Source organism: Acipenser ruthenus, chromosome 22, assembly GCF_902713425.1.
Source record: "Acipenser ruthenus chromosome 22, fAciRut3.2 maternal haplotype, whole genome shotgun sequence".
NCBI classification, from domain to species: Eukaryota; Metazoa; Chordata; class Actinopteri; order Acipenseriformes; family Acipenseridae; genus Acipenser; species Acipenser ruthenus.
Window position 1 is genome coordinate 27958371 of NC_081210.1, and position 15186 is coordinate 27973556.

The 15186-nt window shown below is 40.9% G+C and overlaps 1 protein-coding gene across 3 annotated transcripts; it reads right to left on the bottom strand.

The window, feature by feature from the left end:
• Window positions 1-405: 405 nt before the first annotated feature.
• Window positions 406-7928, bottom strand: LOC117431188 (mothers against decapentaplegic homolog 5-like). 3 transcript variants are annotated; one of them, XM_058996377.1, is made up of 7 exons: window positions 7261-7928; window positions 4701-5584; window positions 3914-4171; window positions 3039-3149; window positions 2312-2533; window positions 1547-1803; window positions 406-987 (listed from the first exon to the last, which is right to left on the bottom strand). In XM_058996377.1, exons 2-7 carry the CDS (start codon window positions 5101-5103, stop codon window positions 844-846), a joined length of 1395 nt encoding a protein of 464 aa, XP_058852360.1. In that variant the 5' UTR covers window positions 5104-5584; window positions 7261-7928; the 3' UTR covers window positions 406-843. The 3 variants fall into 3 exon arrangements, with proteins under 3 accessions (XP_058852360.1, XP_033907780.3, XP_058852359.1); XM_034051889.3 differs by having other exon boundaries at window positions 3039-3152; XM_058996376.1 differs by lacking the exon at window positions 7261-7928 and adding an exon at window positions 7035-7234 and having other exon boundaries at window positions 3039-3152.
• Window positions 7929-15186: the final 7258 nt, after the last annotated feature.

Consider the following 15186-nt stretch of genomic DNA (forward strand, 5'->3'; position numbering starts at 1 on the left):
GGGTTTAGTTAAGTGATTGAGAGCTCAGTTGGAATGAAAACCAGAAGACACAGGGGGCCCCCAGGACCGGATTTGAGAACCCCTGATATAGAGGTATTTACAAAGACATATTATCTGAACATTATCCACTGAAAACAAAGCAGTACACCTGCTTACGGGCTGTACTAGACAGAAGGGAGCAGAGTCGTTGTAGCTCTCTACATGAAAGTGCAAATCAAGCTTCAATAAATCAAGCCAAAGTCACAGCTGTCTGGAAGGTATCATGATGCCCCAGTATCCAGTTTCAATTCCACCAGCTCTTGTGGACTGTCCAAAACAAAAACATGACCAACTAATAAATCATAAAAACAAAATTTCTGCCAATCATTAAATCAAAAATAACAAAAAAAACATCTCTGAGAAATCTAAATGTTTAAGACCGACTTTATTTAAAAGAAGTCATCTTATTTGCATTCTGTGTTACAGAAAAGGACAAAAAGCCGATGCGCTCTGGATGTAATAGGGATAGTACTACAATAGTGTCTCTTAAATGTAGATTGATATTGAAAAACACTCACGCGCACACACAATAATAATCCAACCAGTCCTTCGGTCCTGCAGGCATCTCCAACCGAGTTCCACACAGGCTCAGTGCCACAACGGTATACCACTGCAAGAATACTGGTCTCCAGTGAATTTATTTTTATTTTATTTATGCTGCCTTCTAGGTAAAAAGTCATTTCTTAGGCAGCTGAAATAGTTCAGCCTTATAGACCCATAGTTTTTTTTGTTTAATAGTCAAACTTTGTATGGGGGGGGAGAAGAATAAGCTAATAAAAAGGTAGCCCCCATCCCACACATTTATTAGGAGACTGATGAGATAGGGTTAAGAGGGGAGCCCATCTGTGTCAGTACTTTATCCAGCCACTGGAGGGAGCCATGGAGATGAACTTCAATCCAACAGGGGGTGCTGGTGACGTCCTGACGGTGATATTCTGCTCCCCAGCCCTGAAAAAGATTCATATTGAATACAAATATTAGGCAAAAACTTTCGAACATGGTCACCTTGAGTATGCTAATAACAACCCACCCCACACATCTGTTCTCCAATTTATAAAAACGTAACTGCAAAACACAAAAGAACGTATCACTTGGTGCATCATCAGGCATGGGTCTAAAGCAAAATGACACTTTTTGTTGTTGTTTGTTTTACATTTAGGGGGAAGGGGGTTGTAGATGGCCAAAAACTGTTTAATTTAAAACACAGTATGGAGAGTTGACTTTCATGGTTCTTTGTGGTATTGCCCGTATTGACCGTATCGTATTTGGGAGTTTTGTTGGGGGGGCATCCTCATAACTTTTCAAATACATTCCAAGCACAGTGCCCACTGCCCATAGCACCTCTATCAAAACAACATAGTAAAGTGTTAAGTGAATGTAAAATCAATAGAAGTCACTGATGTTCTCTTTTTGTTTTTAGTTTTGGGGGGTAGTTCTCAGTGTCGAGCTGTTCAAACAAGCAGCAACGTGAACGTTCTCTGTATCACCCAGCTGATGGCACGGTTACCTTGACGAAGCTCATGCGGATAGTGCACATCTTGGTGAGCTCGTAGACGGCCTCAAAGCCATCGTTCACAGACTGAGCCAGCAGCTGCGCAAACTCCTGGTTATTGAAGATCTTGAGGCTGCAGCCGCTGGGGATCTTGCACACAGTGGTGGGGTGGAAGCCGTGGTGGTAGTTGCAGTTTCTGCTCTGAACGAAGATGCTGGTGTCACTCAGGCACTCGGCATAGACCTCTCCACCGACATAGTAAAGGTGAACTCCTGTACAGCAGCAAGAAGGCAGTAAGGGACACCGCTCAGTATTTGTGGGTGTTGGGAGTGGAAGAGGGGTCACAAACATATACTGTACTACAACAGAATTACTGAACTTTGCCTATAATGCCTCATGCGTGGCAATGTTTAGGTCTGAAGCAGCTATGGGGTAATTGCTCTGATTGAGAGGTATTTATTGCTTTTTACCCTGCTGTAACAACTCAATTGACTGTCAAGAAAGAAGACAGTCTGCGTCAGTGTGGGTTACATGTTTAAGGGAACAGCTGTGAATTATAAGAAAATGGAACAGACACTTCCCTCAATCAACTAATAAGATAACTGAGAAAGTAAGAGCAAATGTAGGGAAAGAGGGAGAACTGTCAGTTAAAAAATAAATCTGATCTGCTGAGACCAGCTTTTTTTCATCATTATAATACGTGTATAGAACAAGGTACTCTGGCCTGAACAGTAACAGATGAACGTGGTGATCCGATTTATTCGGCACCTGGATGCAAACCTTTGCCGATGTGGCGCCGGGTGTTCTCGATTGTGGAGTTGCGGTTGACGTTGGACAGCAGGCCCAGGCAGAATCGGTTCTTGTTGTTAGAGGGGTCTGTGAAGCCATCAACCAGCACGCTGGTGGAAGAAGCATAGAAGGCCTCTCCCACTCTGTTATTCAGCTCGTAATACACAATGGAACACCAGTACTTCGGCTCCACATACTCCACTGGCTGCATACCTGCAAGGGAACAGACAGGAGACTGTTACTCTGCAGATTCCACTATGCCATGACACAAGTCCAAATGTGCCCCGGTAAGCATTCCTGCTCAGTATGAATATCTTGCAGTCTTGCTTGCTGATGCCGATGGTGTATTGTTGCCTCCTTCTCAACAGCACCATGTGTCTCAGCCACCAACCGTACACACCAACGTGGATGAAGTGACGTGTTAATAGAAGAGTCTCTCAAAACTGTAGTGCGGATCGATTGCTTTCACAATGAAAGCAAAGCTTTCTTTTAACTCAAAGATTGCGGTGCACTTAGTTTTTATACAGATGTTTATTATTTAAAATGTGCTGTACTGCTGTATATAAAATTGTTTCTAAATATGCAATCCACATGTTTCCAATGAATATTTGTTGTATTATTAATGCGAGCAGGGTTTTATCGTGTACGGTTGGGTGTAGGGAGGACTGCCTCCAGTACTGCAGATATACCCCTCACAGTGATGCTGCCTGTCTCTCACCTCCCCTGGGCATGTTCACTGGGATAGTGCTGCTGTTCCCCGTTTCCATTGACTGGGAGCTATCCTGACACATCTGGTCATCTGGAGACATGTAGGCAGGGGGTGGAGTATCTGCTGGAGGGAGAAGACAAAGAAAGCCATTAAGTCAGATTCCAACTCACAACAGTGAAAACAATTATTCGTTTCTTCAAGCTGAAATACATGAAAGTGTGTGTGTCTAAAATAGACCACAAGATGGTGCTACTAGAACATGCAGGTTTTCCAAGACAAAAGAAGTCTTCTTGTATGTGGTCAGTCAAAAAAACATGAAGGAGAAGCAACAGATAAACAATCAAGAACAGTGACAGAACACATAACTAATAGCGGACAGTGCCCCCTGTAACACAAAGTGCTGTTTCTCCATGACCTACTGCATATGCAGTGCCACAGTACATGAACTTGATCACATGCTTTTATATGAGAATGTGATACAGAATTAAAATTGTTAAATTCTGCATTTTAAAGACCAAAACTCAGCAGGGACTTGTGTTTACATGTTACTGTACCACTCTGTACTCACTGTAATTTGCAACATGCTACAAATGTCTTGTCTAGTCTGTTTTAGTGTTTTGTATTTAATAGTGCTGCTGGGATGAACATAAATTTGTCATGTTTGGATATTCTTTCAAAATGTACCCAGCATCCCATCAAAATCCCTATTAAAGAAAAGAGGGAGGGAGAGATGTGTGTTATTTACTTCAGATGTAATTGATCAACTCTGTTCTCCAGTAAGTACGAATACAACACTGTCATTATTAGCTGATAAATACATTGCATGCAGTGTTTGAGTATTCGTCCCAGCACTAACTTCTATTGAAACAAAAACATGTAATAACCTGGCAGCTGGAAGGGGCTGGAGGGCCCTGAGCTGGCAGGAGAGTTGGGGTAGGGGCCACTGCTGGCAGGGGACGGTGGGTAGGGGGAGTTGGGTGAGATGGAGAAGGAGTTGCTCCCGCTGTGCTGCTGAAAGGACTCCGGGAAGGTGACGTTGTGAGGCATGTGGGGTTCGTTGTGGCTCAGGTTGCGGAACTGGACCAGAAGGCTGAGCTGTGCGTTAAACTCACTGTGCCTGGGCACTAGCACCGGAGGCAACACTGAAATAGGAAGAGCGAGACGGTTACATTAACAACAATAGAGCGAATAATAGTTGCAACAGATTTTCAGGTTCTTGTAGGTTCTTCTTCAGGGAGCTGTAGGTCACATGATTTGACTGCAGATAGTGATTATGCAGCAGGAAGCACTTTTTATCTAGCCATCAGCAGAAATATGTGCATTATCCAAATCGAAGATAACACCGAAGAATAAAAATATCTACATCAGAAGAAAAGGTGGGCCAGTGATCACATTGTTATTATGAAAAAACAAACACGTCAGTGACTGGAGATATAAAACAAATGTCCAAACCATTTCTCACAAATGAAAAACGATATATGTACGGACAGACAGGGGACCTCCACTTACTCCCAGATTCTGACGCTCAATTAACTGTGCTAAAGAATGTCCTTGGAAGTTTTCAAGCAGTTCTCTGGATCCGTGCGAAAGACTAAACTGTGACATTTCCAACAGCCTCAGTGGACAGGATTGGGGCTGAAAACCCTTTGCCCCACCTCACCTTGTACGTACCTGGGCTCTCCACTCGTTTGTAGTGGTAAGGGTTGATGCAGACATCCTTCTGCTTGGAACCAAAGGGATACTCGCACACCTCAAGGGGCTTGAGCTCATGGTGGCTCTGGAGGTCAGGCCAGCGCCAGACGCGGCAGTAGATCACATGGGGAAGGCCTTTGCGGTGGGACACCTGGAGCCGGCCGTCCAGGGAGCGAGGGATGGTGACGCATTTTGAGGGCTGTCCGGGGCTACTCAGCGCCTTCTCCAGGTCTTCCATGGCACCTTTCTTCTTTTTCAGCTTCTTAACCAGAGCGTCGACGGCTTTCTCAGCCCACTTCTCCTCTTCATCCCCCTGCTTCCACCCCAAGAGCCGCTTCACTGCGGGGCTGGTGAAAGAGAACAGGCTGGACATTGTCGTCATGGTCGGAACCACAGTTAGGACCTGCAGTAAATTTGGCAAAGATCAGAAAAAAAAAAAAAAAAACACAGCAAGGTGTTTCCCTTCCAAGGGTTTTCCTCTTAACACAGTCAAAATGCTTGCCAGTTTATTTTCTTGAGTTGTATGCACAGTCTGTCCAGAACAGACTCCTTCTAGTGGGTTAGCTAGTTGGTGAAGGTTTGTAAGATCAACTGTAGCTGAACACATCCAAAATGAAATGGCCAGAGAAACCACAGTGGCAAAGAGTGTTTGTGACACAGTCCAAAACTAGCTGCCAAAGTGAAATGGAGCCAACTTTCAAACTCTGTGGTGACTGGAACCATTCACAGTATAAATGACAGAGTGTGACTATTGTTTCAATCCTTCGGCCTCCTTCTTCCTGTATTCAGGTGTCTATCCCATACCAGAGAATCAGATTGTTAATATACTTTATGTTCAGTTGTCTTGTGCACACTTCAGAGACCTGTAAGAACAAACAGAACAATGATAGGTGGTGTCACATGAGACATACACACTGTGTCTTCGATTTAATTAATTAATTAATTTTTTACTATGTTTACTGGCAGTTTCATATTTGGCTGGTTTCACAGAGCTAGTGCTATATGGGATTGGTGAAACCAACCATGAATGTTTAACTTTGATTACAATTATCAGAATATACAGTTATGGGACTCACCCAATGGAATGAAACATAAAACTGTGCTGTCAATGCAGCAGCATTTCAGCCATTTCTTGGGCTTGCCATACATTAGTAATCTCATGTTCCTCTCGGAAAACCCTTTTTACAGTGGAGTTTGTTTTGCTAAAATAACATATTTAAATACAGATAAAATCTTTTAAATCAGTTGTAGTCGGTACATTTATTTAAGTCTGTTCTTTTGCAGCTGCTCTGCCTGCTAGAAACAAATAAAATAAAAATATATTTCAAGTTTCAGAACAACTCAGTAAGCTGCTCTCTAAAATGCAAGTGTAAGACTACTGACAGAGAGCCTACATGCAACACAAGATGCACTCCACAGTTTGTGCTTATCAAGTTTCATTGCAATCTCCTGGCAATCAGACAACCATTAGCCCTACTAGCAAAAAGCATCATGAGGTCAGCATAATACAACTCGAATATGTGCTATTAGCATTCATAACAAGTTAAATCAAAACTGGATTTCTGTTTTTCTACATTTAAAAATATAAGCGAGTCTTCCAATTTAGGAAAAGCTCCTGGTCTGTGATATTCATCCAGCGCAGAGGGATATAATAAATGTGCTTATACGATATATCATGGATTGTAGTCACTGGTAAACATGACCATACGTTGGTAGATGTGGATCAACAGCAGATACTTTGTAGAATTAGTGCAAATCGGTTGCATGATCCCTGAAATCGGTCAGCTTGTTGTACTCAGTTCAGTTGCATCTGTGCGAATCTAACTAACATCAGACAACAACAACATAATGAAAACTATATAGCAAGTTAACTGTAAATGGGTGTCAAAAAAAAAAAAAAAGTTAACGAGTGTGGGATTAATTGAATTATCACAGAAAAGGACACGACAAGACGGAGTTTCACTTTCATGAAAACACACAGTACTCGTTGCATTAAACCCAAATACTGTACTAACAGCACAATTGTTAACATAAATCCACCCACACAATCTCAGCATAGCACTCAGAAAATGGATTTTAAAATCCTGTCCACGTAACTTTGTATACCGACTAAGTAAAGCGTCTTGTTGTTACTCAGTTAAACAAGCGAAATATGAATTCGACAAAAATAAATAAATAAATAAATAAATTATGAAACCCAACCCGATTACAATAGGTTCACTTCACGAGATTTGTGGGACAACAACAAAAACGAGTAACACAAAACAAGTTATAACAGAACGCATGAGATAAAGTTAAACAACCCAGACTTACTCTACACACAGTCAAGTTCAAATCAACGAGAAATCATTCTAAAAGAACTGACGCCATGTCTGCAGATCGCGGATTCCTCATTCCAACCCCCCTTTTAAAGTTTTAGGAAAAAAAAAAAGTTTTCCAATCACTGTAACGCCAACCGAAAAGAAAATGTTTTTAGTGCGTTTTAAATAATGCCGCGTTTTACTGCTAACGCGGAATGTTGTTTGATAAAATCTCCTACCTTTTAGGAAGCGGTTTAACTTCCCTGGTTGTTTCTTTATGTAGTTTTTTTTCTCGGCATAGAGTTTTTTTTTTCCCCCCCCAACTGTCTCTCTCTCCCTCCCTCGCTGCCTTCTGAATCCTGCTGGCGTCAGTGAGACTGGAGGCGCAGCACCGCAGCCCGTATCCCTCCGCCTGATTATTGCACTCTGCAGTCGAGCTTGGGAGATAGTGATAGGGAATCATACACCGAGAGAGAAACCTCGGTCAATAACAGCGAGGGAGCTTTATTTGTTAACAGGTACCCCTATTTAAAAGTCAATTTTCCGGTTACAATGCAGTAAAAGGACGCGAGGTCAAAATGTGACTTGATTTGCTGGTCTTCAAGTGTTGGTTCAAGGAATTAAATAGGAGCATTGCCATAAAAAATCGAGTGTCTCTCTTCCAACGCTATATTATTGCTTATATTTACTTAGTTCAGAATCATGTTTATTCCCCCCGCATATTCTGTCAACAGATATTAATATCAGTGCTACAACAAGCGTCGAAGGCATTCACTGTGTCTAAGCTACGCCTATATAAAACTACAATTCCCAGGATCCTTTTCAGTTGCTTGGAATCTAATTTCCTGTATGCAAAACAACCAGGAAGTAAAATGAACGGTGAAAGAAGCAGGCCTTAATTACCACTGGGCAAAAAAACAAAACCAAAACCAAAGCCAGCCATGTATTTAATTGTTTAGTTGAACCCAAGTCCGGAATTGTAATAGACTAATTGCGTGAGTACCAATTAATTTGAAATTAGTGAACTGAAACAAGAAACTCACCGCCTAACTTCTATAACTGAAAGTTTGTGCATGCATTAATAGGGTGGCAATCTGCGGAAGGATACAACCCCTCTGCCTGCGTTTCTATTGTATTCCGTGGAAGGATGTACTCAGGCTGGGTGACGTCACAATTTGTCTCCTTTCAGTCTGGCATTTAAAAATCCACACACGAGCGATGAAGCCTTATCAGCAATTAAACCAATAAAAAGTGAACGAGTGTGGGATTAATATTATTATTATTATTATTATTATTATTTTTATTTCTTAGCAGACGGCCTTATCCAGGGCGACTTACAATCGTAAGCAAATACATTTCAAGTGTTACAATACAAGTAATACAATAAGAGCAATTAATATATATATATATATATATATATATATATATATATATATATATATATATATATATATATGTCTGTTAGCAAAGTTGTCAAAATAGTTATTGTTAATATGTAATACGAGGACTTAAATGAAGGTGGTAAATAGAATGTAAATAAAGTCTAATATACATGAAGTATGACGTTTTATTTACATTCTTCAGCGAGTACCAAGACTTTAAACACTTAACTGTAGAAGGCATAACTATTTTCTTTACTCTTTTTTTTTTTTTTTTTTTTTTTTAGTTATATAAAGCTTTTTATAGCAGTAGCCTACAATGCGGTAGAAAAGCATATTGATATGCAGTTTCTGCATACACTACTAGGACTGCACAATATTTTTGTATTTACTCTCTTCACAATACTGTTTTTTTAAGCCCATTTTTATTTCAATCATGTTTGAAGTTCCTTTTACAGAGCTTTGTTTAACTTAAAAGAATGTTTATGAACACATAAAAAAAACAGTCCTTGACTATGTCCCGTTGTTATCTAGGATGAGGAACACCGGCTCTGTTTTGCCGCTATACCCAATAGAGGAATGGGAGGCATGGACATTGATTAGTTGCACAGAACTGGCTACAGCCGCCACCATCAAAAATCACAAGTGAAATGTGTCAGGTGGTTTCATTTTAACACGCTGCAAATAAAGAAAAACAAACAAACTGCTCCTCTCATGCAATCAGAATATTAATGTACATACATGATACAGCTATCTCTGCTGCAGCCTACTGGCGCAGAGTTTTGCTGTTGACATAACCGTTGTTCAGTGTTTGAATACCAGGCTTAGAACGGAGTGCCTATTTGCGATTCATGATGGTGTAATGCTGTCTGCAGAACTCCCCCCCACCCCCCACAATTCATCATGGACTTGTGACCCTGATTGTGAAATATGAACCGTGGAAAAAAAAAAATAAATAATAATAAAAAAAGTGCTTAAAATTGTTGGCGAAGATTTGGGATGATCATGTCTTATAGAAACAGCTATATGTGCAACCCATTGAGACAAGACAGATTTCATATAGTAATATATGTTTTAATGTCTGCTGCATACAGTTGTGTTTAATTCAATAGCTTGGAACCCAGCTGGACAGAAGAAAAAGAATACACATATTTAAACAGGTAATGCAGTGTTGTAACCAGCAGAGGGTGATATTTAGCCACGCATGTCTAATGGCTACTGTTAAAAAGAAATCTGTCTTGTTATTTTTTTATAAATATTTTTTTCTAGGCATTTTCAGTTTGATTATCAACAAGTTTTTTTGTTTTTTTTTACAGGGAGCTGAATTGCAAATTAAAAAAACAAAAAAAAAACCCTTTACATTGGATGCTCATAAATGAACTTCCACCATCGTCCGGTAATAACACCACATTGTTGTGGCAAACATCTATCTATTTATTTATGTATTCAGATCAGTCTGTGATCAGTAGCTGCTCATCTAGTCTAGTTGCCAGCCTTAGTTATATTTAACATAGACTATCTCCACCAGTGAGCCAGCGGCATCCAGTGCTCTGTCACTTTGAATCCAGTTTGCGTTTGTTTTGCTGCCAGCACACTAGAGGGCGCTGGCGCTTACTAATACAAAGCCTCTGTGGCAGGGAGCAAAAACTGATGAGCAGCTCTTGAATTCAAGTGAAACCGCCTCAGACCCTTCTTAAACAGTGAACTTCACTGACTGTAATAGTAAAGTCTAATGTGTGGGACCCAACCATTTCTTGGTATCCTTTTAAAGCCAGTTATAATGCATTCCCCTTCAGGGTTTTGCTGGTGCAAGTGCTAGTGAGTTACTGTGGTGTGACGCGAGGTACTGTATGCTGTTCCGTTCCTTGGAAGGAACAGATGGAAAAATAGAATGTCTCTTCTGTCCATGGGGCTTGTCAGCCCTTAGCTGGAGTTGCTTTGAGACTTCAGTGGCATTGGTACGGTTTTGATTTATAGGCTGTCTTCTGACCTTGAGTGTCCAAACACTGTCAGAACAGCCCTCTCGAGCTGCCATTCATCACAGTGACATGAACTTAAAAACAGAACTACAGTGGCTTAAGAAGTGTCTTCCATTGAAACAGATCTGTCAAACAGACACTGAGATTTTACTATGGCACATAGAACTGTAAATACTTTGTGGTAACATTAAAATATAGGCACAAATATAGTCATTCACCTTTGAACCTTGCAGTGAATGTTTGAAGTGTACACAAGTACATTTTAATGTTATGATGCAGTTGAGGAAAGGTCATTTTTTATTATTATTGAACGGAAATACAGTGCCTTGCCATTATTCGGACGTGTACCAAACATGAGGCTGGGACATCTTTTGCCCTGATCACAGCAATGACATAACGTGGCAAATACTCCACAAAGTGCTGGAAAGTGTCTACAGCGATGTTAATCCATTCAGTCATTATTATGATTTCAGACTATCAACATCGGAGCAATTTCAGATTTCAGGTTGCAGGCTCCTGACGTGCCGAGTCAGTGAAAGTCATCCTTGCCACTAGGAGCTGCCGTTGAGCTCTAGTGGGGTGATAGAAGACATCACCTGTTGTGGGTCTGCGTGCTGATTGATAATGGGGCACAGCAGGGTCAGGTGTAACACACAGCCGGCGATCCCATCACCCGCATAAATATTCCTTGTTAACACTTTGCTCAGCCTGAAACCTGAATCCGAAGAGATAAATCAAAGCGCTGCAGAACAGGAACTGAAAGCTAATCTCTCTTCCACATGGAGAATCTGTCTGTAGGGCTCATTAACAAGAGACTGGATACAATACTGGCTTCTGTTGTAAATCATTGTTGCTGACTTGTGATTGGGAGATGGTGGGTTTGAAACCCCACTGGCCTTAGTGATGTCTACTGTAGTTAAAGTGTAGTATGGACAAGATGCTACTGTAGTTAGAACCCTGCATTAACTGACTATGGCTATGAGGTAAAAGGCTCTGTTCCAGATACGTAATTACTTAGAAAAACTTAAACCAGATAAATATCCTGTAGTAACAAATAAATGACTAAATCCAATCTTTTTCACTCCCTGTATTTATTTAAACAGACGTTGAATTTTAAAATGAATACATAAAACCTACCGTGAAAATCCCAGCCTTCTTTTTAATATAATATATGGGCTGAGAAGGATGTGAGTGTGGATATATTTTTTTTATTACTAATGCTGAGCTATAACAGTGAGTTTAATACCCAAGCCAAACCAAATAAGCCAGGTTCCAAAGTTCAATTGAGTCTGAAGTCACTTTCCATTGCCTTTGAAACGGTCCACGCATGCAGTATTTCATCTGGGGTGCTTGCAAGCAAAATGAAAAACACTGGAAAAAAAAGATACAATTTAAGATACTGCAAATAATGAAGCCTGCAGCCCTGTGTTCACACCATGCCATTGTGTGTGTTCTCTCTGTCCTGCGTCAGGGAAGATCGTTGTGAGTTCAGGATCTGTTTAATTAATATGTTACGTTCTCAATGATGAATGCACCTTTGTGTGTATAGTGTACAAAACTGACTAATAAATCAACAAACACAATAAAGAAAGCAATCTCCCTGGTATCCAGATTAGCTGCTCTGTGCCTAACCATCTGTTTCCAGCTCCTCTCTATCATCCATCTGGTTCCAGTTCCTCTCTATCATCCAGGGCCCACTTGCACAAGATGCTTTGTAACAATGTGGGTTTCCTAGTAAAATGTTTCTTTCCATAAATACACATCATTTCCTGCTGGAAAAAAAAAAATCCAAAGACCTGTTAAATTGACAAAGCAGAGGAGAAGATGATGATGATGATGATGATGATGACGAAGATGACGATGATGATGATGATGATGATGATGATGCAGAAGAAGAGCACCATCTTTCTAAAAGCGACGAGTTGACCCTGCAGAGTGATGCACTGTCTGGAGGGGTTGGGGCATCTCTAGCTGCTGCTGTTTGCTTAACAGACACAAAGCTCCTTTAGAAAATGCTTAAGCAAGTGGAACATGTGCTGGAATGTGCCAGGCAGCAGGCTCTACACCACAGCAAAGCACAAGTGTTAATAACGGCCCATGTGTTCCATATTACTGTCTGGCTGGCTTCATTGTGCTCCGGAAAGTCTAAGGGCTCTCTCTATAAGCAAAGTCAAAAAAGAAAAGATGTGCAGCCTTCAATAATGATTATGAAAAAATAACCCTTGGAACTTAATGTGCTATATCGAACTTGAGCCCCTTTCACACTGGCATGCTCTACCCGGGTCAGAACCTACCTGGGTCTGGACCCAGTGTCAAGAAGGACCCGGCAGGTCAGGAACGCGATTTCACACTGTTTTTGATAAAGCAGGGTTGACCTGGGTGACAGACGCAAGTACACAATACGCGTATCAATGCCCCGGAAGCAGCTTGTTACTGACGCTTCCATCCAAGCTTCTCTGGATTGAACCATCGGCCCAAATGTTGATTAGAGCAAATGTTTCTTCATCCCTGCTGCAACCTGGCTCATGCTGTGTCTCAAGCAACAAAAATATGGCTAAACAGAATAAACAGAAATGTTCCTTGTGGAAGTGAAACCTTCACACAGGCGTGGCTGTTTGTTAATTTGTCGGCTTACGAACGGCTGGCATGCATTTTGTCTCGCTCAACCCAGGTCAAAGCATGTCGACCCACATCCAGAGGTGGGTCGCTGCGACCCGGGTTAACCTGGGTATGAGTGGAGTGCCAGTGTGAAAGGGGCTTTAGTGTGAAGTTTGCATTCTGTGAATGGAAAATAACATATTCATCTTACAGAAATAATTCCATGAAGGGGGCATTCAATTACTTGAACCTTTAAATTATATACAGTGCTTGTACACTGATGCAACTGAAACATATATCAACTCGACTAAAAACTTGTTTTTGAAACCATGGGTCAGGATCACTTTATGCACTTTACACAATGTGAAAAACAGGGACAACGGACTCACTCCACAGTCATTGGTGGTTTCTTAGAAAGAACATTCCTGCGGTCCTTATTGCTGGATGAGTAATGGTAAGTGAATAGCTTAACCATGGGAACAACTGCAAAAACACAGTGCAAAATGAATGTGGTAAACTTTTATAAGGCTGTACTGTCACAATATTTTTCAAGATTACAGAATAGTTGATATTACTCTTTGCTATTTAAATTCTTATCAGGCACAAAAACTTAGTTCTCCCAGATGTTGGTTCATTTTACACAACCCTCTGTACTTTTCCCTCTTCCTGGAAAGACCACACATTCCACTGTAGGCTGTAGGTCTTTTGGCAAATGCTTGAGCACAGCTGTACTGTACGTGGATCCTGGCTGTGATTTGGCCATCTTGTTATTATTATTATTTATTTCTTAGCAGATGCCCTTATCCAGGGCGACTTACAATTGTTACAAGATTGGGTTTTTACTGGAGCAATCTAGGTAAAGTACTTTGCTCATGGGTACAACAGCAGTGTCCCCCATAAGGGATTGAACCCACAACCCTCCGGTCAAGAGTCCAGAGTCCTAACCACTACTCCACCCTGCTGCCCTACTACTCCACACTGCTGCCCTGCCCACACTGCTTGTTTAGAACTGTAGGCAGCCAGCTCACTCCAATCATTACTTTGAGCTCAAAGCACAGCCACATTTTGAATGTAGAGTGAGTGAAAGACACACAGGGTTGTGAAACTAAGTTAAGATCAAATAAATCACGAAATCTAGTTAAATCATGAGGATGCTGTTGATGCATGGTAAGATATACCGTATTCACGCACTTTTTGAACAATTTTTTTGCTTCTCAAAAATAGCCTGCGTCTTAAAGTACAGTATAGCGATGCATGTATTAAAATCACCAACAGAAGACGTGACTACCTGAGTACACACTGTGACTGCCCGATCTCGAATCATCATTGACATACAGGCTGCCATTTTCAAAGAAGCATCATTAGCTTCATGAGGAATTCAAAGAGAAGCTTTTACAATTTCAGCGTTTCTAACAAACCAGCTTGGACGGATCAGAAATGCTGATCAGACCCCCATATTTTTTGACATGCCAAGCAATACCACAGTTCACAAATTGGGCGTGAGTAATGAGAAACAGCACATAACTGTAATGCTCTGTGCGATTACAGACGGCCGCAAACTGCCTCCATATGCGTAATTGAGGTTGTATCTTTGTAAATGCAGATTTATTTGATGTTTTATTCTTTCCTCAAATTCAGGGTGGGAAATTTGCGCTGCGTCTTAAATTCAAGGGCATCTTAGATTCGAAGGAATGCGGTACAATTAAATAATTTGCTGCATTTGAAGGATTGAAAACTGTACTGAAATAATTATTTGGATTGTTAGTATAACATTTTTATTGGAACCACTATAAAGGCTGGTGGTTTTGAAATGATTATTCATTATCATCAGTGTCTTGCCTGAAGCGCAACAAATTAAAATAGGCTTATGTGTTGATTACAGTGTGCAGTTGCATGGAAACGTACCACTTCAAAATGGTATGAGAATTGTCTTCTTCAGTAGCTTGACACACACATTTTTAATATCTGTAGACATGTGGAAAGGATAGCTGCCAGCATTCATGTGGCGTTACATACTGCAAAAGAAAGTGCATGCAGCTGTGCTCCAACTCTGAGGCAGTCACTGGAATCCCATCTGATAGAGATAGATTAAACTGCAAACGCAGGATTAGGTTTCATGCAGATTAAACTTCATATAGGCGTGCGTTTCAGCCAGAATCACAGGCTATCTGGAGAGTCACACTTTCAGAGATTTCCTCAGCTTTATTAC

Bases quoted from the DNA above. Each gene is read 5' to 3' on its own strand.
- LOC117431188 (XM_034051889.3), bottom strand. From the start codon at position 5,103: ATGACGACAATGTCCAGCCTGTTCTCTTTCACCAGCCCCGCAGTGAAG. The intron at 3,153-3,913 runs GTTATTACATGT...TTCTCCCTCCAG, and splicing joins CAGCCCCTTCCAGCTGCCAG to CAGATACTCCACCCCCTGCC. The intron at 1,804-2,311 runs GTTTGCATCCAG...GCTGCTGTACAG, and splicing joins CCGGCGCCACATCGGCAAAG to GAGTTCACCTTTACTATGTC.